This window comes from Pseudonaja textilis, chromosome 1, assembly GCF_049901715.1.
Source record: "Pseudonaja textilis isolate UNSWEBS1 chromosome 1, rPseTex1.2, whole genome shotgun sequence".
In the NCBI taxonomy this organism is placed as follows: Eukaryota; Metazoa; Chordata; class Lepidosauria; order Squamata; family Elapidae; genus Pseudonaja; species Pseudonaja textilis.
The window spans coordinates 233,371,567-233,396,788 of record NC_141990.1 but is presented as its reverse complement, the minus strand read 5'-3'; the positions used below and the strand labels follow the sequence as shown (position 1 = coordinate 233,396,788).

The following is a 25,222-nucleotide window of genomic DNA, read 5'->3' as shown; positions in this document are numbered from 1 at the left end:
TTTATAGATGTTGCTGTAATATAATTTCTTGTTTCTTTTAACAGCTCTCTGAAACCTTTTAAGTTCCTTTCTGAGGTTTTTGTCTTTCTTGGCTTTGAGTTCTTTTTTCTTCTTGGCAATTTCCACAGTTTGTTCTAACAGGTGTGCTTTTTTTCTTTTCTTTTTCGACAGTCTCCTTTTACATTCATTCTTAAAAACTTCTTTGAGTTCATTTCAGAATTCCTCTGGTTCTCTACCAATGAAGTGCAAAACTTCAGAGCTATTCTTAAAGCTCTCTTTGAAAAATGATGGATATATGTTCTGTAGCTTAACCTAAAATTTGCACCTGAGCAATTTGTGATCAGTTCCTGGCCGTGCTTTGATGCTATAATTGAGCTCTTCCTCCTCCTCTTAGCAACAATATAAACAATTTGATTTCTATATATTCACTTTAGTGAAGTCCATATATAAAGGCATCATTTTGGTTGTTCAAAGACCTTTTTAGCTATGAAAAAATTTTGTGGTGGCAAAAATGGATAAGTCAGCCTCCTGCTTCATTTTTATTTCCTAAGCTACACAATCCAACTATATTTTCCTCTTTCATATTTCCAACCTTGGCACTCAGGTTTCCAATCACAAGCAGCACATCTTGCTTGCATGTTCTATTGATTTTCTTCTACTGATGTAGAAGAAAAAGAAGCTGATTACTTCAATATTGATTGATCATCATATTAAAGGATTGTCCGCAAAGTTGATTCGACATTATTTCATCACTGATTGTGTTGTAGCCAAATACTGTTCTTGCTCTATCCTTTCTCACCATGAAAGCAAGACATTTCTTCTTTGTTTTTCATGTGCCGAGTAATAAAGAATATGATCTTCTGACTGAAAGTGTCTCATCTCAGTCCCTCTCAATTTGCTGGTGCCTACTTTGTCAATTTGTAATTGTTTCATTTCATCTTTCACTGTGCTGAACTTCCTTGTGTTTCTTACATTTCATGTTCCTAGTGTAATTCTGTCTTTGTTGCTTTAGATTTTCTTTTCCTGTGTAACAACTTCAATCCCTAGATGTCCAGAAGATTTTAATCTAGCCATGTCATAACCACTGAGCTGGTACAGTACTGCAGGCTAACTCATGCTTACTCCAGGAGTTTGATTCTGAGCGGTTCAAGGTTGACTCAGCCTTCCTTCCTTCCAAAGTTGGTAAAATGAGGACCCAGATTGTTGTAGTGCTGTAAAACACTATGAAGTGATATATAAGTCTAAGTGCTATTGCTATTAGTGAAATATCCACTGTTCTTTCTTAGTAGCATATGAGTGCCATCCAACCTGAGGGGCCCCTTATTTGGCATCAACCACCTTCAATGAGATAGGTGGTCATATACATTTGATTAATGAAATAAAATTTCTATCCATGTGGTTTTCTTGATAAAAATACAGGAGGGTTTATCTTTGACTTCCTACGCAATATGAATCAAAGCCTTTGCTATTATCACTAAAGTGATCATCTGCCTCTGGCATCTTTCTATATCACCATTGCTCAGTGTTGGTGCCTGCTTGCTTTAGCTGGGCATCTGCGATGATCTTCATTGAGAGTATGTACAGGTAGTCCTTGCTTAATGATTGGTCATTTAGCAATTGTTTGAGATTATATTAGACCCCCCAAAAGGTACTTACGACACAATTTTGCAGTTCCACCAACCATATCCCCCAACCTGATCATGTGATCAGATTTTGGATGCTTAGCAACTGGCTCACATTTGGCTCACATTTATAGTGGTTTGCAGTAGCTTCCAGTCATATGATCACAATTTTTGATGGGTTTTTGTTGTTTTTTTGGCATTTATTTCCAGTTTTCAGCAAAAAATGCCAATTGAATCGAATAGATTTGCTTAATGAATATAGGGTGTTCACTGAATGAATCCTGCAAACAGTCACATGGTTACCCATTTAATATAACTGTAATGAATTATAGCTATAATCTGGCTCAATTATGACCGTAAATTGAGGATTACCTGTACTCTGGAATATAGTCAACCCACTCTACCCTCTTCCCACCAATCCAATGAGGCAGCACAGAAGTTGGGGGATGATGGTAATTTTTGTGTTAAGCAATGCAGAATTATGTAGAAGCAATTCTACATTAAGCAGTGTAGAATTATTAATGGGACTATAGGAGTAACATTGTTATGTGAACAACCATGCTCTTTGGCTATTTAAAGTATAATACTAATGAAGTGAAATGAGATAATGATTTGGTATGGTGCAGTTGACAACAAGAAGCGTATCCCCTGCAAAATACTGTAATTTTATTAATCATCTAGTTATTTGTTGAGCAACAAATAATAAGTATAAAAGATGAAATTTTCCCTCAACCAGGCATTAGTTGACAGACAGTAAAGCCCTTATTCAAAAGAAAATATCCCTGAAAATCTATTTTCTGGAAACAAATAAATAGTAATTAGATGTTTGAAAACAATTCACTAACTCAGAACAGAAATTCTAAGTTATAGTATTGTTATATATTATTTGATTTACAAACATTCTCCAACGACCTTTTGGTGTGCATATATTTATATTAGTCCATTCTGTAAACAATTATAAAAATAATCCAGATCCTCATACAACTACTATGCTGATGGTATCATGTAAACAGTCTTCTGCAGCAGCAGCAGCAGCCATACTTCATGTTTCCCCCACCCCCCCGCCGCCCTTGTTGAAATAGTACTAAATCTTCAAAAAAATCTGACATCATTATTTTCATATTTGGAAAGAGTGGAAAAAAATGAAGTTTGTAGAAAAAGGAATTTGGAAACACGGTAAGAAAAATTATGACAGAGAACTGAGAGCTGCACTTGCCATTTTAGCAAATATCAACCAATGTTCTTGTCACATGCAACAGAGATGAATCCTACTCAGTTTCCAGATCTTGTCTGGCTTCTGTCAGCTAATGCTAAAAACTCCACCAGTCTTAATAAAATGGTACTATCTGTCACTTAATGCAGGAATTGTCACTTCTCAAGAGAAGATTCCCAAACCAAACCAATACATCCTTTTTATTTCTTCACCCCCTCCCCCGATTCCAATTATTGACACCAAGCCCTCTTCCCTCCACTTCCAAGGTTTCCCCCCCTCCCCCAACTCAGTCATATAGTCTCAGTTGAGCCTATACCCAAGAAAAGGTCAGGACATTTCAACAAGCTTGGCATGCAGAAGAGAAAACCTTTTCTTGAAGAGTAGACAGAGGAAATATTTGGTTGAATGTTGCTTGAGCATAATGTGTACATTTTATTACATTTTAACTTTTATGCAATTCTGGGCCACTTTTTGAAAATGTTTAAGACTGGTCCTGAGAGTCCCTTTCATTCCTGCTGCAGCTTTTATTCTTGCTGTTTCTTCTTCTGCTGCTGCTGTTCTAGTTGCTGCTGCTGTTCCTGTAATAGGAAGGTGAACTCTTCTTGCGGAACTGGTGTCGAAGTGGGCAAATGGTTGCATTCACTCTTGATACAGTCGCACTCGTCAACATGGAGGTAAGAATACTCCAAAGTGGACCCGTCGGCGCAAATCAGGGTCACTTGCTTCTTTGTAGTTTTTTGCTCTTGACAACAGTGGCATGTATGATTCATTGTGTTTGCTTTATAGGAATACCTGAATGGTGAAAGCAAGTTGAGATTGAGATGAGCTGCCGCAAGATGAAGTCCACTACCCTTCACCGACCATTATTTGGTTTCATCAGATTTTTGTCTTTTCAATGTCATTTGCATTGCTTTGGAGAGTCAAAACATTATAACCAACTGCAGGGGTCTCTAACTTTGGCAACTCTATGACTTGTGGACTTCAGCTCCCAGAATTCCTCACAGCATAACTGGTTGATGAATTCTGGGAGTTGAAGTCCACAAGTCTTAAAGTTGCCAAGGTTGGAGACTCCTGACCTACACTACCTCTATCAATGCAATCAGTTTTGGGGTCCTTCAGATTATTAATGTTGATGGGCCACCATAGTGTTTTTCTTCCCTCCTCCTTGTTCATTGTTGCCACTCTCTCCTCTCACTCACCTGCTTGCTGCTACCTTTCTTTTGGCCTCTGCCAGACACCACATCTCTCCTTTGTGGATCATTTGCCATTTTTTTCCTAAAGGAATGGGAGCTAGGCCTGTACCCTGATCCATCTAAATCTACCTTAAGTAGAATTTCATCTTCATTTGGAATAATTTAAGATGCTGGGCAATGCATCAGCAATTGAGGAATTGAGTCTTAGATGAACCTCCATTTCAAATGCTGAAAGATGAAATTAAAATGGCATCTGGACTGCTTTGCAGATATCCTAAGAGATAATTTCTTCTTAGATAATTTCTTTGCATTCATATATCGTGGCATGTGAAGATTTGCTAAACAGTTATTTCACAATAAGTTAGCAAAGATGCAATAAAATTCAAGGTTACTTACATTGAAAAACTGTCACATTGGCCTTTACAGTATGTTACTTCAATTGGTGAAGATTCACAGCCATTGTGTTTTATTGTTTTGGTGATATTCATTGTTCCACAGAGTTTCAGCGCTTGAGAGTGGAAGAAAAGAGAAACAATAAAAGAAATTGAGTCTCTGATCACAAGCATAAAGCAAACAAACAAACAAAAAAATAAAGCGTACGTGTACAAGGTAGTCCTCAACTTACAACCACAATTGAGCCTAAAATTTCTGTTGCTAAGCAAGACAATTGTTAAGTGAATTTTGCCCCATTTTACAATCTTTCTTGCCATAGTTATTCAGTGAATCACTGCAGTTGTTGTTAGCAATAGAGTTGTTAAGGGAATCTGGTTTCCCTACTGACATCGCTTGTCAGACGGTCACAAAAGGTGATCACAGGACCACAACCATCATAAATATGAACCAGTTGCTAAGTGTTTGAATTTTGACCATGTGATGCTGTAATGGTAATAAATGTGAAAAAATGTCATGTCATCTTTTTAGTGCTGTTTTAACTTTGAACAGTCACTAAATTAACTGTTGTAACTCAAAGGTTATCTGTATAATGTGTGCATGTATGTGACAAGCGATGATAACCATGTCAATTTGCTTCTGTACAGAATTGTGTGGCTACAAATCCTAGCCACTTTGCCCACCAACTATAATAAGTGGGCTTGAATGGAATTGAAGTCCAGTGCCATCTGAAAGGTGTATAATAGCATCTATAGCAGCACAAAAGATGCCTTTATCACTGATACAAATTTGAATTTTTTGACTTATGCTAATATAACTTGCATAACTTACGTTGAGGTTTGCACCACTTGCAACATCCATCATCAGTGAATTGCACATCCTCCTATAAAAATAAAATGTTTCAGATTTTAATTTATGGTGTTAAAACCACCATTTCCCTCCATAGGGATATCATGTAGGATTAACATTAGAATTCTTTATTGGCCAAGTGTGATTAGACCAGGGAATTTATCTCAGGTGCATTAGTTCTCAGTGTACACACCACAATAGTGATAGATCATTATCATAATCAAAATATTAGATACAACACTTAGTGATAGTCATGGATACTAAACAAGCAATCAACATAAATCATACCAGGACACTAAGTAAACAATATAAATCATAACAAAGCTATAGTCATAAGGAGATAGGTAATAGGGAAGATGGTAATTCTGCCTTTCTAGGTAGTTAGAAAGTATTATGATAGTTTGAAAGTGTTGTGGGAATTAGTTGTTTAGCAGGGTGATGGCATGGGAGAAAAAACTGTCCTTGTGTCTAGCTGTTCTGACATGTAGCACCCAATAGCATAGTTCTGAAGGTAAAAGTTGAAACAGTTTATGTCCAGGATGCGAGGAGTCTATAGATATTTTCACAACCCTCTTTCTGGCTCATGCAGTATATAATGGAAAGCAGATTGGTAGCAACTGTTTTTTCTGCAGTTCCAACTATCCGTTGAAGCCTGTATTTGTCTTGATTGGTTGCAGTGCCAAACCAGACAGTTATAGAGGTGCAGATGACAGGCTCAATAATTTCTCTGTAGAACTGTATCAGCAGCTCCTGGGTCAGCCTGAGCTTTCTAAGCTGGCGCAGGAAGAACATTTTTTTATGTGTTTTTGATGACATATTTGATGTTAGGTGTCCATTTTAAGTCTTGAGGTATTACAGAACCTAGAAACTTGAAGGAGCAAGTTGCTGCTGTGTTATCTAGTATTGTGAGTGCTGGTAGTGTAGGAGGGCTCCTCCTAAAATCTACTATCATTTCTACAGTTTTAAGTGTGTTCAGTTCAAGACTGCATCACAAGGCAAGTTGTTCAACCTCCTGTCTGTATGCAGATTCGTCATTGTCTCGAATGAGACCAATCACTGTTGTATCATCTTCAAACTTCAGTACTTTAACAGAGGGATCCTTTGAGATGCAGTCATTGGTACAGAGAGAGAAGAGAAGTGGAGAAAGCACACAGCCCTGGGATCCCCCTGTGCTAATTGTATAGGTATCTGATGTGATTCTACCTAGGTTCACCTGCTGTTTCCTGTCTGTTAGAAAGCTTATGATCCACTTACAAGTGTGTCAGGCATGGCTAACTGGTTTAGTTTAGCTAAAGAACAATATTTGGTTGACAATCCTAAAAGGATATTATATATCTTGATGCATCTACTTCTTCTATAAATATTATATATGAAACAACAACAGAAACATTCTTACTAATTCTCTATGTCAGTATTCACTTTGCTTTGAATATATTGTCTCCTTTAGTGCACTAAAGATGGGTACTACTGACAAAGGCAGCCAATTAGTTTACAGTTTTATAGAGCTGCTTATATCACAACATATTTTAGCAACAGAATGTCAGATTATGGCTGAAGCTTTTGCTTAAATTCAACTGATACAGTTCAGTTGTAAACCTTCCATAATAAACCCAATTAATTCCAAATTAATCTTTTGATAAAATCCATTTTCATCGCATAGAACCAAATACGATAAAACAAAGACTGTTGGATCAGTGAAACTTACCGGCCGGCAATTTGGATCAAACGGAGGGCATTCTCTCTTGATAGAGACAGGAATATATTGGTTCTCAAAAAGATTACATTCATATGCAGTACAGTTGTTTCCTGGTGGGTACCAAGTTTCTCCTGGCTGAAAATAGCCACAATTGTAGTTATGTATTTATTTATTTATTTTAGAAGATAACATAAAAATAGTTCATGATCATAAATTCCTTAATTTCTCAGAGAACAGAACTGGGAATGGGGTGGAGGGTGGCATGCAGTTCAGGTAGAGGTGTCCTCAAAATGTGAAATGATAGAAGTGAAAAATCTGGATAGTTGAGAAATACAGCAATTGGCTGGATCCTAGCATTCCTCAACGTATGATGAATGCAATTTGTTACATTGACGCATATGTAGTTTGATGATAACTGTTGGTTTGGCACGCCCACCAACAGTGGAAGCTTGGCCTGGGGTTGAGTTATGGCTACCCATCCAGGGGAATCCTGAAAAAGGGGTGTACCCTGTCAGGAACTCAGTATGGGTAGTTCTCAATTTACGACTGGGCACTTAGCGACCATTCAAAGTTACAATGGACCCTCAAAAGCTACTAACGATCAGCATCCACAGTTACAACAGCTGGGCCTCCCCTGCAATTATATGACTACATTTCAGGTGTTTGGCAACTGGCCTACATACATGGCTATTTTGCAGCATCCTGCACTCATGTTACTGCATTTTATGATGGTTTTGCCAAAAGCTGGAATTTATTTCTAGTTTTTGGCAAAAAATGGTGCATAGCAAACAACTAGTTCACTTAATGACCCTGGTGTTTGCTTAGAAACTGCCACAAAAAAAGGATTATAATATTGGATCAGCATTAGATACAGGAGTGGATTAAATGTGAATTTGATGAACAGTGGAGTTAGCAAAATTGCAAGTTACCTTGAGCACTTGGGCCGGGTAGGAATCCAGTGTCAGAACACAAGCAAACTGAACACATCGGCCACAGCATTGTCCAGATACTTTCTGATATTTGTGACCCTGTAGTTCAGAAAAATGGGAAAAATTCATAAAATCGTAGAACTTTTTTTTAAAATAAGTAGTGAGTAGATGGGTTGATTCAGAGAGTTTGAAAGCCATGAAATTTTCTTGTTTGTTTAAAAGAACAATGTGGCTTACCAGCGGGCATCTTTGGTCACATGTTTGAAACACACATTCCACATTGTTCTCTGGATCTCCTTTTTCAGAGCATATGCATGATTCGCATAATCCCGCTGGTATGACTGCCCCAGGCTGAAGAAGGAGAAAAGTGAAACAGTCATAAATAATTCTAACCTAATTTCATTCCTGGAACTACTACGATCTATCTACTTGTGATCTGTTCTTCAGAAAGATCTATGCTTGATACTTGTGTTTTTATCTTTAAGATGCCAGGTGAAGATCAGCAGTGCATTTTTCAGTGGGAGGAAGGAGCAGGTAAACAGCTTGAAGATTTACTGTGGACCCAAGTCAGAAACAACTTAAAAAGCGAAGACTCCAGAGTGGAAGGGGTGAGTGTGGAGATTAAGCGGCAGTGGCTTAATTTATGTTTTTACCCTCCAACTCTGGAAGTTAAATGGCAGTTTGAGAAAAGGGTGATAAAAGGAGGAAAAAAAGGGGGACTAGTCGAGAAGAAGAGGTGTGAAGAAAGGTTTTTATTCAGGAAAACTGACTTTTGAAACTGAGATTGATTGTGAATTCTGAATGGAAGAACTGGCATGATGTCTACAGTCTCCATTTAAATCAAATCACCAAAAATAATTCTAAACAGCCACTAATTGGTAAGAACAAAGGAGACTCACAGAGAATTGATAGTCTCCATATAAATCACCCAGCTTCATTTAAATCACCCAGCGGATTAGTCAGCCTGAGTTTAATTTCCACTCAGCTGATTGGACAACCTCCACTAAACCCCCACTCAAATCTTATCCTTTCCAAACTCCAAAGTAGATGATTGGTGAGCTCATTCAAATCTTCTTCATTCAAATCTATCAAACAGCAACACTTCCTCTTTAAAACAAAAACAAAACAAAAACCAAAAAATGTGGCTTTAATTACCAACATTCGTTAAGTAACTGTCTACCTATCACATTAATTAGCTAATCTAATTGTTTAGTGTACTATTGTCATTGACCATGCCTCCACTACCAAACAACAGCAACAACAAAATAATATCTCTACCAATGATCTACCAGACTTCTGTACATGCTTCAAATGTCTTAAAACCATCAATGAAAGTGAAAATAACATCAAATGCTACCTATGTGACAATCAAGCCCACCTTGCCTGCTTAAACTTAAACAAAGACGTAGCTGATCTCCTAAAAGCATCAGATACATTTCCTTGTCTATGTCCGTCATGTTTTCCTAAGCTAAACAAACCAAGTACCCTGCCTGACAGAGTTGATAGCATAGAATCACTCATGCACTCAATAGAAAAACGCTTAGCAACACTTTTTGAAACAATTACACAAGAAAGCCTAATTTCTCTTGAAAAAAAAACAGCACTGATAAGCAACTACCTATCAGCTCAAAACAAATCCCAACCCAACAACCACTACCACAACTACTACCTCAACTACAATCACAACTACAACCAAAAATAACCACCAAACCACAACCACAAATAATTACTATCCCATCAAATAATTCCACAAATGATATCCCCTTACTCATCAGAGACATCATGATCAAAAACATCCAAATGCCATCTTATTTGGTCTTGAAGACACCAACGAATCAGATGACATCACCAAAGTTCATAATAACATAAGTAACCGGAATACAACAAACATCTCTCCTGAAGATATCATTGAAATAACCAGAGATGGTCCTGAGTCCAAATGCAATGATGGCTTGGTGGCCCCCAAATTTTGTAGAGTTGTTTGCAAAAATGAGTCCAGCAAACAGATATTCATTCATACAATAAACGCCATTGCAAAAAACAATCCCAACCACAAAAAACTTCACTCAAGACCACACTTATCCATACTGCAAAGAATCCGCCCCTTGAACTCTGCAAGGAACTCAGAGGACGTCTAGACAATGGAGAGAAGGATCTCTACATTGACTACCACACTGATTGTATCAAAAGTAAGTCACACAACCCACAACTCCACATCCAACTCCACCTCATCCAACCCACCATCACTCAAAACTAAGCACGCACGCCCCTAACTACCTCAATTCCAACTACAACTGGCCTTAAATGCAAGCTACTTAATGCAAGAAGCCTTGTGAATAAAATACCTGAATTTCTCCACTTACTAAATATGGCTAAATTCAACATCATATCTGTCTGTGAAATATGGTTCAACACATCTCTCCCTGACTCCATTACCACAGTAAGAGACTATCATGTTTACCGATCAGATTGTGAAATCCGTAGAGGAGGTGGTATTGCTATCTTCTATAAAAAGTCCTTACATCTAAAAAACATCCAAGTTACCCAAGAGCTTGTTCTTCCTGAGACCATCGTCTGTGAACTGTCCTTAAATATCACATTTCGATTCTTACTATGTTACAGAGCCCCTGATTATGACATTGAACAAGCTAAATTCACTACTAACATGGGCAACATCTTTCCCCCACACTTTTATCTTTCTTGGTGACTTCAATCTACCTCACATTAACTGGACCCTAAATGAATGTAAAACTGAACCCATACATGCAACCTTCTACAATGCTGTAACAAACCTGGGACTGGAACAACTAGTAACTAACAACACTAGACTTAATAACTGCCTCGATTTCATATTCTGCAATAGTTTGAATTCAATTTACGGAATACAAATTAAAGAACTCTTTTCCAACAGTGACCACAGCATGATTGACTTTTGTCTCAACATACATCCACACAAAAATCAACACAATGATGCGATCCCCAATTATAACTTCAAAAAAGGCAACTATGATTGTATAGACAATGATCTCTCATCCCCTGATTGGCAATTTCTATTCACTGGATGCAATACTGTTGAAGACCATTACAACATATTTTTACTTGAAGTCAAAGAGTCATCAAATTATATGTACCAATAATAACTCCAAAAACCAGTAAAAACAGACTACCCATAACAATAAGGAAGCTTCAATCCAAAAAGAGATTACTTTGGTCGAAAAACAAATCTGGTCATGTTGTCAAATTCAAAGCCGATACAAAAATTTATGCCACCAGATTAAGACTGAATGCACCAATTATCACATTAAACAAGAGGAAAACCTTCTACGCACCAATTCCATCTGCGCTTTCTACAATTTTGTAAACAACAAACTAAAAGGCTCAAGGTCCATCCCACACCTGAAAGGACCTAATGGTAAAGACTGCAACGATGATACTATTAAAGCCAACCTCTTTAACACATTCTTTGGCTCAGTATTTGTAAACAGCAATGGATCATGTCCAGTATTTCCTAGTAGAACTACAGACAAGTACAACGATCTAATACATATCGATTTTACAGTAGACAATGTTGAAAAAGCACTGTGCAATCTAAAACCATCTCTATCTATTGGGCCGGATGGAATATGTGCCTACTTCTCAAAAAAGTTATCCACTAACATAGCTGAACCTCTAAGCATAATCTTTGAAAAATCTTTCAGGACCAGCTCCTTGCCAAAACTATGGTCACAAGCCACAGTCATCCCCATCTTCAAAAAGGGGGACCCCAGCCTAGTTGAAAATTACAGACCAATCTCCTTATGCTGCATCACCTGTAAAGTCATGGAATCAATTATTAACCAATCCATTATCCTTCACTTAGAGACAAACAACCTACTCTCTAATAAACAATTAGGTTTCAGAAAAAAACTATCCTGCAATCTGCAACTCTTACACTGCAAAAACATATGGACTACACAACTCAATCAGGGCAAAGCAATAGACGCAATCTACATAAACTTCTGTAAAGCCTTTGATTCAGTGGTACACGACAAACTACTCCTAAAACTAAAATCTTATGGTATCTCTGGACCCCTGCATAACTGGATAGAAGCATTCCTGTGAAACAGAAAACAAATGGTCAAAATTGGGAGCGTCCTATCAGATTCTGTACCTGTCAACAGTGGTGTCCCCCAAGGCAGTGTTCTAGGACCAATTCTCTTCATACTCTGCATAAATGACCTCTGTGATCATATTAAGAGCAACTGCGTTCTCTTCGCTGATGATGTAAAGCTATTCAACACCACAGACAATACTGCTGTCCTTCAAAAAGACCTCGACTATGTATCAGAATGGTCAAACAAATGGCAACGTCAAATCTCAACAAATAAATGCTCAGTCTTACATATTGGCAAAATAAAATCAGCAAATAAAATACAGTCTGAATAGTCAAGACCTTGTTATGATCCAAACTCTGTCAAGGATCTTGGAGTACTCATCTCTAATGATCTAAGTGCTAAAGCCCACTGTAGCCAAAAAGGCGTTAAGAGTTGTTAACCTAATCTCATGTAACTTTTTCTCTGGTAATATTACACTACTAACTAGAGCATACAAAACATTTGCTAGACCAATACTCAAATACAACTCATCAGTCTAGAATCCACATTACATATCTGATATTAATACAGTTGAGAAAGTCCAGAAATATTTCACAGGAAGAGTTCTCCACTCCTCTACTCATTGTAGAATACCTTATGTCACCAGACTTGAAATTCTAGACCTAGAAAACCTAGGACTACGCCGCCTTCAGTCCAATCTATATATAGTATATAAAATCATACATTGCAATGTCCTACCAGTCAATGAATACTTCAGCTTCAACCAAACAATACAAGAGCAAACAACAGATACAAACTCAAGGTTAATCGCACCAAACTTGATTGCAGGAAATACAACTCTAGCAACAGAGTGGTCAATGTCTGGAATACTCTACCTGACTCAGTGGTTTCTTCCCCAAACCCCCAAAACTTTAGACTTAAACTGTCTACTATTGACCTCACCCCTTTCCTAAGAGGTCTGTAGGGGGCGTGCATAAGCGCACCAATGTGCCTACTGTCCCTGTCCTATTGTTTCTTTTATTTTTCTTACATGTATCCATGTATTCATAGCTATGTTTTTACTTATACCTATTATCTTGTAAGCAATTGACCAACCAAATAAAATAAATAAAAATAAAGATCTTTTTATTATTATTATTATTATTTTAAAAGTTCCCAACTATTTGGCTTTTATTTTTATTGTGGTCTTTCTGTTATTTTGAGTACTGTGTTATAATTGCTTTTGTTCTCACTCTTAATACTGATGAATGATATCATCCTGGTGTATGTTGTGGTTTATGGTTAACCATGGATTGTGTAATGTTTTTAATTCCATGGTATTCCTGCAAGGGAACTACATTTGTTGAACAGGATAGAAACATGAAATAAATAATAAGGTTGAGAAGAAATGCAAATAAGAGCAGGCTTTTATATTTTCAAAAAGGAAGAATTTTACCACTGTCATCCCTGAAAATCTTTAGCAAACTGGAAAAACAAAAATGGTCTCCTATAGGAAAAACACTTTTAACATTGGACCTGAATTTGTCATTTAAGTGGTGCTATTCTTCATTTTAATGAAAATTACTTACACTGTAGAACGTTCCATTGACAACACAACCTGGTACTTTCACTGTGGGACACAAAGATAATATTATAATTAATCTTAGCATTTGTTCTCAACAGATCAAATTAACTCAGAAAGAAAAATGACATAAAATGATACAATTTGCTCTTTAAAGATTTCCTTTTAAGACTGTGTGTGGTAACAAAAAATGTTTATTTAGCACACAGTACAGAGTAGGAAATTTGAGTAATTTAATCTATGGGAATTCTAAAGCATTTGATCTTATCCACTGCACCTCTCAAATAAAGTTTTTCCGGGTGAGCTCCATATATGCTGGGCTGCAGTACTGAATATTTCGAGCAAGTACAGCTTAAGCAATTTTGCAAGATCTGTTTCAGACCCACTGTTGGATTTACATTTATGTACATTTTCTGATACATAACAATATGCAGTAGGATCCAATGACAGTGAAAATGAATGCTTCATTTAGAATAGCTCTTTCTATGACATAAATGATAATGCATTGAATTGCAAATGTTAATGTTGATAAAATGTTTTTTTTTAAATAGAGATTAAGTAGAGATGGGGTAGAACATATTTTTACAGATTGGAAATAGACTACTTTCATCCATATGTATTTTGTACAAGTAGCATGTTTGACAGAAACATACAGTAGCTTTGCTAGAATCATCTTTCAGCAAGGTCAGTCAATTTATTTGGGACAGTCCTCCCATGATTTAAAGATGGAAGAAAAAATCAGTCCCTTTAAAACTGTATGTTGCTAACAGGCTAGTAGCAGAAATGACACATATAAGGAATTAAGGATGCTTAATCTCAGAGCCGATGTAGATCAAATATCAGTTTACACCAGGAAATACCAAAAGGCCACAAAAAGAGATCTCCTCTGAAATGGCTTTCCATGGGAAAGGATGAATATACTTTGTGTGTTTTTGCAGGCAGTGGAATATGGGGTAGGGGAGAATATTAAAGCAATACAGCAATTGCTTTTAAAAATGGCTCAATTCTTACCACAAGTGGTGTTAATGCAGCAGCCTCCTGGCAAGTTTTCCTTCTTTAATTCATAGCCCAGTGGGCAGGTGTCACTAGACCTGGGACAGTGGGAAGTGTTGCACACTACGGAATGAAAAATACAAAGGAGGAAGAGCAATGAGTGGATTAATACATTTTAATATCTATTAGCATCACTTTATCTAGAGCAAATCAAAGAGTGGATTAAGTTATAGTGAATCCAGTACATTGTGTATTTAAATATAAATTTGACCCGTGGTCTTTATAATTTAATGTGAAATGGTTTAACTTCATTTTTATCAAAAAAAAAAAAAAATTGCCAGTGAGTTGATCAACAGCATCCTATAAGCATTAGCTTTTGACCTTGTAGAGACTAGAAAGTGCATCTATAGGGTTCTTGGTGCTCTCTGAACTTGGTGGTTTTCTTGGAGACGTTTCAGCACCAAATAGTTAACATCAAAAGTATATACTGAGGATGTTACTTGGTTTGATAACAAAACATCTGCAAAAAAATACCAAGCTCAAAGAGCACCAAGGACCCTACAGTTCAATCTGGAGCCAAATATATTCTCTTTTAAAGTATTCTATTTTTATTTGTTACTAAATTTATTTGCTGCACATCTCATTTCAAAGCAAATATTTGTGAAGCGGGCAGATTAACTTCTCTAATAGATGATTTATAATTCAGAGCTTTGGCTAAATTGAAGCAGCCACTGTAATCTAATAAATGGGAATTTCCAAAATGAAAACTGGAATGCTAGCGTGGGTCATTTACAATACAATATTGATGAAAATTGTACCTACCACACTGCTTTTGAGGACAGCACTTTTCCTCAGGGGTTAATATTGTCATGGGTACAAACCCTTCAAAAGAACATTCCACAGGAGTAGCTTTGGTAGGACACGGTTCTTCAATACATTGTACCATAAGCGAATATTCCTCACAAGTACATTTCTGGCAGTTGCTAATCCAAGTTTCTCCAGGCTGTGAAAAGAGATATTTTAAAATATAATCTCTATCTATCTCTATCTATCTATCTATCTATCTATCTATCTATCTATCTATCTATCTATCTATAGCTCTATCTATACATATATGCTGTACATATACATACATACATATATACATACATACATACATACATACATACATACATACATACATACATATATTGCCTCATTAAAACCCACCAAACATTTAAAAAGTCTTGAAAAAAAATTATTTTCCCCAAAGCTCCTATTACCCATAGAGTTTCACCCATCTATATTTTATGAAATAATAAAAGCGTTAATACGTACCACTTTGGGTAAACCATCTGGTCCAGTACAACCTGGAAAAAAATGTATATGTATGATATTTTGCACTGAAGAACATTCAAGTTTCATTATTTGATGTATAATATTTTATTATGTTTTATACTAGTCACTGGAGATAGCTTATAACATTTAAAAACAACACAGAACATTATATAAAATACAGCAATACATGCAGCAGCTGAGAAACCAAACCAGTCTAGAGAAAGCAATAAGCATATTAAGATTTTCCCCTAACACACTATGTCTGATGTCTGAAAACACCCATGGGCCTTCAGAAAGGCTAGAAGGGTCAGATCTACTCTAGTCTCAGGGGACTCATGTTCCAAATGGAAGGAGCAGCACATGAGAAGGCCCACTTCTTGGGTCTCACAAACGGACATTTTTTAATTGATAGGATCTGCAACTTACCTCTCCTGATATATTTAATGGGAGGGATAGACATGTAATTAAGGTAATGAAAATTTAATAGCTGACCAGCTGTTGTAAGGCTGTAAGCCAAAATGATGAACTAAGGATGAGTCAGCAGGGTACTGCTGCTTTAAGAAGCTGTCTATATAAGGGAGCCCCCCCCCCTCTCTCTCACACACACACACCATGTTATATCTCTGGCATAACCTATTTAGAAAGCAAAGGGCTACTGACTGCTGAGATGTATGGAATCCAATGCATAAGGAAAATTGTGTGTCCATTTTGTAGATTTCATGGGCAAATAATAACAGAGATTCCTCATTTTGTAAGGATGCTGATTCATGCTAAATGATATTTATGGAGGGATTATCATACACTTTTCAGAATGTATTTGTGTAGGGAAAAATCCTCTGTTGAACAAAATCATCTCTGTGTGACAGAAGACTATGGTTTTATACATGCTGCATATTAATACAAATGATCTTTATTGTCCATGATCATTTACTCAGTTTTGTGCACTGCAGTTGATAGATATAGATCGGGCCTCTTTATCTATGGTAAATGTTTCACATGTCCATGTTATTGGGTGTTTGGGTTTTGATCCATCCATCTTTTATTATTTAAGTGATTATCTCCTTTCAATGAATAATTTCTGATCTTCTTTTCTGGAAATGACTAACATCACATCTAGCTGGCTGGTCTGTCCAGCAGTCCCTTTGCATTATGGTATCCTTCCCTTTGCTTAAATAAGAACACTTACCACAATCAGAAACACAGATATCTCTGTGGGTACTGAAGAGTTTGGTTCCATTTTTACAGAAGCAACCTTCTGTTATTCCAGTCTGTGGAGGACCACTTCAACAAAAAAGAAGCACAAATTAGAGTAGTAGTTGCACCCCAACATTACAAACAACCACACAGTGTGTGCAACTGATAAGAACAAAGGAAGGAATGAGCTATATAAGGTCAACCCAACTTTTTTTGAAATGGCTCAAGTTGATGTAACTGCTACTAATCATCAACCTTTTATCTTCCCTGTGAGAGAATTGGTCATGATAAAAGAGGAGTTTCAAGTCAATGAGGCTCAAACCCATGGCAGTAGACTAATTTTTAACACAGGTTAAAATTTATTGATTTATGAAACCATGACTGAAATAAATCCATAGAATTTTTCTTGCATCTGTAGAAGAATACATTTTTCCTGATAAAGTGGAAAGAAGAATGCTTATTCTCTGCCTGTGTTCTTATAATGTAGTCTAGAGGATTCCCCATCTCTTTAGAACATATGTTGGGAATACATATAATTTTGCAGACGAAGGGAAAAAATTTCAACATATTATAACAATAGCATCATAGATCATAAAGTGAGAAGAGCTACTTAGGCTCTTGAATCAAATTCCCTGCTCTGTGTAGAACTATAATTAAAACACTCCCAGCAAAAGGCTCTCTGAGATCTATATTTAACAGATAATCAGAGTTGGAAGGGACCTTATAGATCATCTAGTCCAATCCCTTGCCCAAGCAGGAGACCCTACACCATTTCTGACAAATGGCAGTCCAATCTCTTCTTGAAAGTCTCCAATTTTATATGATCTGCAAATCCTATAACAATGTCATCTTCAGCTAAATCATTAATTGAAACTTTGAAATATACTGGCATCCTGCTTGATACCTTCTATTTTGATGAAAAACTACTGATGAGCTCAAAGTGGTTCCAGCTAATGACATGACATCTTGCCCATATTTAAGTAGTTGGCTAATCAGAATATCAGATTTTGCTTTGTCAAATGATATGCTGAAATAAAGGGATGTGGTGGCTCAGTGGCTAAGATGCTGAGTTTGTCGATCAGAAAGGTCGGCAGTTTGGCGATTCGAATCCCTAGCACTACGTAACAGAGTAAGCTCCCATTACTTGTCCCAGCTTCTGCCAACCTAACATTCGAAAGCATGTAAAAAATGCAAGTAGAAAAATTGGGACCACTTTGGTGGGAAGATAACAGCATTCTGTGCACCTTCGGCATTTAGTCATGCTGGCCACATGACCATGGAGACATCTTCAGACAGCGCTGGCTCTTCAGCTTTGCAATGGAGATGAGCACTGCCCCCCTAGAGCCAGAAACAACTAGCACATATGTGTGAGGGGAACCTTTACCTTTAGTTTTATGCTGAAATAAAGAGTCCCGCACTGAACAACAGAAGTTACTCAATGGTATACATTTTGAGCATACTCAAAATGATCTAATCTGGCAAGATTTACTCTTGACCAAATTCATGCTAACTTCTAGTAATGGTGGGTTTGCTTTCAAGGTTTTTGACCATTTTGGGATCTGCCTCCAGAATGTTCCAGAATGTTCCAGTATCATTTTCAGACTGAGTAATCTGTAGTTTTCCTGCTCCCTTTCCAAAGATAACTTTTGTTCCCCCTCTCCTTCACCACCCATGGTAATCTGATACTTCATGTGGTCTTCACAAATAATTAGACATTCAAAACAACAGTAATTTCTACTGTTTAATCATTCTACTCTGAAATTTGTAGGTGTATAATATCAGGAGGCAGTTTCTTTCTATTATGCTCGATCTGAAATATAGTTAATTCAGGTACTCTTTGCAATTGCCTAAATCTGAGTACAAATAATTCCTTATTTATTTTTCTTTCTATTGCCTTTTCTTAGCATTTTGATTTTTTTTTCATTTTCACTGAAGAGCTGATTCTTTACTCTTCCTTTTGAATGTGATAAAAATTTATTCCACTTATGAAGTTTAAATGCATACTTAACATATTGTTCATTTCATCAAGACAATTATAAACTTTCACAGCTCTTTTGAGTTTTACTTACCTGTTATCACAGGTAGGAGGATTGATGGGGCCACATGGAACATATACTTTATCTGTAGGGCAGCTAAAGGCTATAAATGATATAAGAAAAATGTTCATCATAATATAGAAATGTATTTTCCATACATTTTGCATTTGGAAAAAAGTTTCAGCTCAACCTTTTATTCATTATCTTTCCATCCATTATTCAATTTACACTTGGGGAACAAAAGAAGAAAAATAAAACATCCTGGAAACTACAATAACAACATTTATTAACAGCATGAACATTTATAACATTTATACTGCAATAAACTGCCTAGACTAGAGTCATTGAGATGAGATGGATATTAATTAATTATAATTAATGAAAATAGCATTGTATGATTGTAAAATTATAAAAATGATTACTTGAATTAAATAAACAGAAATAAACAATAATTCCAGCCAAATGCATCTGTTATTTTTCACATAATTTTGGTTTTGTTCACACACACACAAACATAAATACTAACTTTTTATATAACTGTGCCTGAAGCTAGACATATTTCTTTCATATCTCAGTTTTTAATGAAATACATTGTCTATCTGGGAGAATGGTGGTTGAATATTTTTGTGTTTTTAAGAAAATGTTTAATTGGTAAATAAATCAAAACTTCTCTCTAGTATCCTTCTTTCTCTCAGTATCACTCTTTTGAGTGCCACACCAAATTCTCACTGAAGGTATATTTAAAAAGCTCAAAATAAGGGAGTAAGGAAGGAATGATTGTATAATAAGCAAACACAATAAGATGCCTTGATATCCCAAAACTTACAACATTCATCATTGGTCTTCCCTCGCCAATCGATACAAACACCTTTAGAGGCACAGAGAGAAGCATATATCTCCAATCCTGAACATTGCATGGAGATATTTTTCATATGGCAAGCATCAAAGAGACAGCCTTGGAAGTAGGGATCCGGGGGTATGATCTTATGGCACTCAGAGAAGATCCTGCAAACATACAAGAAATAGTTGTAAAATAAATATCTCTGAATTGATTTAGTCATTTAATTGAAACTTATTTTAAATCATGGATTTATTCTAAATGAAAAATGAAAGGGAATGATTAAAAAAGAAAGTCAGAACATGGAATTTCTGGTGCCAAAAAACCTTCCACAAGGTAACATCGACTATGAGGTTTTCCAGGTATAAAATCTTTCCAAAATCTATCTATTATAAAAGGTCAGTTTTCTGGAGTTCTGTGAACTTTTAGTGATTCTATAAATGTACATTAAACTAACAGAATGGAAAGGATTTAAAGAACATATTACTACACTTTTGGTTACAACTGGTATGACATTTTTGAGCACACTTTTTAATCAGGAACTGTGGAGGTTTTATCATTGGGGGAGAAATACAATTTGAGAAGGATTGTCTTTTTGTACATTATTTATTACTGGAGGCATTCAATGTAAAGAGAGGCAGCAAGGAAGCTGCCCCTCATTCTCTGTGTTGCTGGTTTGAATTTCCTAACTGGAAGATCTATACTCTTAGAAGTGCCATTCAGCTCATTTCCTGCTTATCCCTATTATAACTTCCTCCTCCTTTGCTCCCATCTTCATCTCAAACTGACAGGAAACAAAACCGCATCGTCTTTCCTTATTAACATATTGTCATAAACCATTTATCTGTTCTTTTGGATTTTGAACATATTTTTCCAGATCCTTGTAATGGACTTGGTTGCACTAACAGTTGCATCCGAATTGGATTCTGGTGAATGACTTGAGGGATTCTAGCTAAAGTTATCTAAAAATAACCCCTACAATATCCTTAGAAAAAATATTTTTCTGGTTAGATATCAGGCTGAGTTATCCTCTATTCTAGTTTTCTGCTTGTGGGTTTGGTAAATGGATATAAAGTGGCATAGCTGGATAGGTTATGCCTGCATTTCCATGCCAACCTTGCTAAATGAATGTGAGCATGTTTAGAATGTGACCCAAACTGTCCATTATAGAACTCTGCTCTTGTGAAATCTAATCTTATCCATGCTTGTTCACCAAACAGTTTGTATAGACTAGCAGCTATATATTCTATTGTAGCCTTTCTCAAATCTTCTATCCTGGATGAATTCTTGAAATAATTTTCAGGTCTCAAGGACACTCCGCATAAAATTATATCTAAAGCTAGCTTTGTATGTACACACACACACACACACACACACACACACACACACACGTACACACAAACAGTAGAATTTCTCTCATGTAACTCCAGTGGAGAAAGGCAGCTCAATTGTATGGCCCATCAAACAAGACTTACTATTGCAGAGATCTAAATTTTGGTAGAATTTTCTATTGTATCATATTCAAATTTGTAGACTAAGATAATGCATTTAGTTGAGAGAGAAACAGAGGGATGGGGAGAGAGAGAATTTTCTTTTTATCAGAGGACATTGGTCAGAATCCATAAATAGGATTCTTTGAGTGAAAAAGTTTCTGCTTAGGATCAGGATTTGTCTCTGCTATTGGAGCTTCCAACAAGCCTTCAAAATCTACTGGAAGATTCCTAAATCTTTGTAGCAGATTTGAAGATGTGCAAAGGGCTTCATAGATAAGAAGGATAATGGAATTCATATTACTTGGCAAACAAAAAAAAAACAAAAAAAAACCCTCATTTAATCCACCAATATGGTTATACTAGACAACCTATATCCTGTTTGGTCATAGTCGCAGAAATACTTCCTTACCTAAACAGAGAAACAAATGACCAACAGTGGGCATAAAATATAGGTGTGAAATGGGGCAACTTCCAAATTCCCACCAGTTTTATAATTGGGTTTCCTTGTGGGAATGTGGCAGGGAACATTGGAAATGTCCCTTCCCCTCCCCTCCCAATGGCAACTGTGGAGTGGGAGAGGGAAAGAAAGAGGGATTGCAGAACTGGCTGGGAAACTGCCATAGAATGTTGAAAATGAAGATCATGTGACTGCAGCAGCAGCCCAGCAGCATTGAAGCAGCCACATTTTTCACAATTTCATTCTCTCGGGAGTCATGAGTCCAGGAATATGTATGCCTTCTCTAAGTTACCATATTTGAGGTACCCTGGTTCAAAAACTGTTCTGTTAGGTTAAAGATAATGAAACAAGAGTTTTAGTAGTATCTATATTCACTGGATGGCAAAAATAAATAAAAAATGATTCCTATCTTACTCATTCAAAATAAGGGAACAGAGAGGAGCTGTGCTACATATTTCAGGTGCAGGTGTTATAATTTCAGTTGGTACAGGTGGTGTTGTTCCAACGCAGTAATCCTTTTTAGGATCAGGCACTTTCCAATGGGGAGCCATGTGAGGGCAATCTGTTACTTTGCCATTTGGTAAGCGACATTCGTCTTTTATATTGTTAGTGCAAGTACCTGGGGGAAATAACATGAAAACATATTTAGGGGACAAAACATTTGTGATCTCAGGTCAATTAAGCAGATAACACACATTGCAAGTATGGAAGAAGTGGAAGTATCAGAATGGCCACATAGTTTAGTGACTCAGGCAGCAGAAGATGTGGGAGAAAGATCAAGCAGAGGAAGTGCCATGGCAAGCAACACCCTGCATGGACTGTACCATCAACAGATAGCTGAAGTGTCAGACATTTGGAAATCCAACCAGTGGTGGAAAGAGCTGAATTAAAAGACAGCATTGTGGTAGTTATCATAGCAGCACAAGAACAGCACTAAGCACCAGATATCTATGAAGATTCTCAGTCATCCAGGTCATGATTGTCCCAAAGGTGCTTTTTCAAGAGGCAACTGGACTTTCTGTTTTTTTTTTCTTTAAGTCATTTAACTTGTCATCCAAGAAGACTCCTGAGCTGAAGATCATTTGTCTCTTAAAAAGCACATTTGGGACAAGCATCAGATACATAGAAGCAGGAGTTTACCCCACTAGGCAGGACCTGAAGTACAAGCTATGCAGAGAGGCTTCAGTCCAACTCACAGGGGCAGGGTGCAAGATGCAAGCAGGAACAGCATACACTAAATGGCACAAACAAGTAGTTGGCACTGTGTACAGGATCATCTGCTTAGTGTATAGGCTAGACACTCTCAGATTCAGATGGGAGATTCCACAAAAGGCTGAGGAGAATAACAGCCTTCTGTTTTTAGATCTTATACACATAAGATCCTGTGGGACTTTCAGATCCAGACAAGAGGACTGGCCAATTAATCAGACATCATAGTAGTAGGCCAAAAGACAATGTTGATAATAGATGTAGTGGTGCCAAGCGACAACAATATCAGGAAGGAGTATGAGAACTTGGAAAAGTATCAGCTCCTGAAGGAGGAACTAAAGAGGATGAGGAAAGGAAAGGCTAAAGTGGTCTCAGTAGTGGTTGGAGGAGCACTTGGGGCTGTGACTCCTAAGCTTGGAGAGTGGCTCCAACAGATCCCAGGAACGACATCAGAACTCTTTGTTCAGAAGAGGGTGGTGCTAAGAACAGCTGAGATACTGTGCAGTACCTTCAAACTCCCAGGCCTCTAGTAGAGGACCTAATATTGAGGAAGGCACATACCATCCATACAGGTGAGAGGGGTTACATTTTTTTAACCCCATCTATACCTTGGGTAAAGCAGATAACATGAATCCAATCTTTTTTTTTTTTAGTTCTTATTCAGTTTCACAATGCTGTTGGAATACTCTTTGGCTTGAGTTTCCCTTTTTCAATAAACAGCATGCACTTTCTTCTGCCAACAGACCACAATTTAAAAAAATGATGGTACCAAAACTTTGAAACACAGTACACTTAGAAGAAAGAGGAAGATGTTCTGCAGTTGTTTTCAAGAGGTGTCATAAATGCAGGAGAAAAACAGATTTTCAAGAGAAAATAGGAAGAGAACTTGCATGCTTTATCACGTGTTAGAGAAGAATGCAGTTTTTTTCTAGTTAACTATGACACCCTGTAGAACTCCTTCCAAAGCTTCTAGATTATTTTACTGAATACTCCTGGGGGAAAATATCATTTCTTTGGAGACAAATGATATAGTTTTCCATTTTTATTTACATCAGTAATTAGAAGTTCTAATATCGAGGCTGAATGAAAAATAAGTGACATTTTGGCAGAGTCAAGAGTTTACTAGAGAAACAAGTATTTTTTCTAAGAGCAAATATATAATATGTTGTTTCAACTACTTTAAATGAATAAGAGTTTGCAAATATTTCCTGGAATAATAAACGTTTCGATGGGCTTAAACCATTTTACTTACCACATTGTCCTTCAGTATTGTTGTAAAACTTGCTGAATGGAAGCTTTATTGAGAAGATTGTACCACTATAGGTGACAACGGTTTCCATTTCAGAAATTTCAACCACCATATTAATACCAATTGTGTAGATATAAATGCCATCTTTCTGGAAACTTGTCGTTATGAGTTTTCCATTGAAATAGATCTGCATAGAAGAATAATTTTGTATCAGGATTGTTTTTGATTACCCATACTTTTAAAAAATAATGCACCTGCATGTTAAAAATAATTATCTACACATTTTGGCTAGATTTGCTTAGTCCAATTATTAATTAAGAAATATGTATTTTATTTTTTTAGCAAAATAAAATTATTTGATCTTAGTGTGCATGTAACCTTGGAAAATCTTAGGGAGATTGGTTCTCTCTTCTGAGATAGCTTTCCAAGGATATAAGACATACATCTGCTAGGAAAGGCCACATGGATTTAGTCACGCTTGTGACTTTTACTAAGAGGTGCTTCAGGTAGTCACTAAACAGATCCTCTTTTTTTCCTCCAGGGATCACGGTGAACCTGAACCTGCTTTAAGACCCTGCTTTGCCTGAATTATTTATATCTTTACATCTATAAGCAAACCAAACCAAGTAAGTAGTGCATAATTATCAAATGTTTATAATATATCATAATTATTATGTATAAGAATGCTTTGTGCTCTTTTATGCAAAACTAACTTTACATATTTCTTAATAAAACCAATAATTAGGCATTCAATTTAAGAAATATCAATTCTTCCTTTTACCTCCATGCTGTGTTTTTGAGATTGTTATTTAGACTTAAGATGAATCCATCTTTGCATGTTTATAATTTGTTGTGTCTCAGGCATTACATAAAGTCTGAAATGCTGGAC

The 25,222-nt window shown here is 36.6% G+C and overlaps 1 protein-coding gene and 1 long non-coding RNA gene across 3 annotated transcripts in view; one reads left to right on the top strand and one right to left on the bottom strand.

Moving 5' to 3' along the window:
- Positions 1 to 2,268: 2,268 nt before the first annotated feature.
- Positions 2,269 to 25,222, bottom strand: part of MUC5AC (mucin 5AC, oligomeric mucus/gel-forming) — a 95,443-nt gene continuing 72,489 nt past the window's right edge. The window contains exons 36-50 of the mRNA XM_087920992.1: positions 24,337 to 24,520; positions 22,290 to 22,494; positions 19,914 to 20,092; positions 19,121 to 19,190; positions 17,044 to 17,138; positions 15,858 to 15,889; positions 15,363 to 15,543; positions 14,559 to 14,663; positions 13,555 to 13,595; positions 8,130 to 8,243; positions 7,893 to 7,991; positions 6,973 to 7,098; positions 5,250 to 5,301; positions 4,425 to 4,536; positions 2,269 to 3,627 (exon numbers count right to left, since the gene is read on the bottom strand). Coding sequence (XP_087777118.1) covers positions 3,360 to 3,627; positions 4,425 to 4,536; positions 5,250 to 5,301; positions 6,973 to 7,098; positions 7,893 to 7,991; positions 8,130 to 8,243; positions 13,555 to 13,595; positions 14,559 to 14,663; positions 15,363 to 15,543; positions 15,858 to 15,889; positions 17,044 to 17,138; positions 19,121 to 19,190; positions 19,914 to 20,092; positions 22,290 to 22,494; positions 24,337 to 24,520 — 1,863 coding nt within the window. The 3' untranslated portion in view covers positions 2,269 to 3,359. The remainder of the gene's footprint in view (positions 3,628 to 4,424; positions 4,537 to 5,249; positions 5,302 to 6,972; positions 7,099 to 7,892; positions 7,992 to 8,129; positions 8,244 to 13,554; positions 13,596 to 14,558; positions 14,664 to 15,362; positions 15,544 to 15,857; positions 15,890 to 17,043; positions 17,139 to 19,120; positions 19,191 to 19,913; positions 20,093 to 22,289; positions 22,495 to 24,336; positions 24,521 to 25,222) is intronic.
- Positions 24,872 to 25,222, top strand: part of LOC148128095 (uncharacterized) — a 37,192-nt gene continuing 36,841 nt past the window's right edge. The window contains exon 1 of one of the 2 annotated variants that reach the window (XR_015740883.1): positions 24,872 to 24,959. This is a non-coding gene — a long non-coding RNA (uncharacterized LOC148128095). The remainder of the gene's footprint in view (positions 24,960 to 25,222) is intronic. The other variant, XR_015740882.1, reaches the window with a different exon arrangement.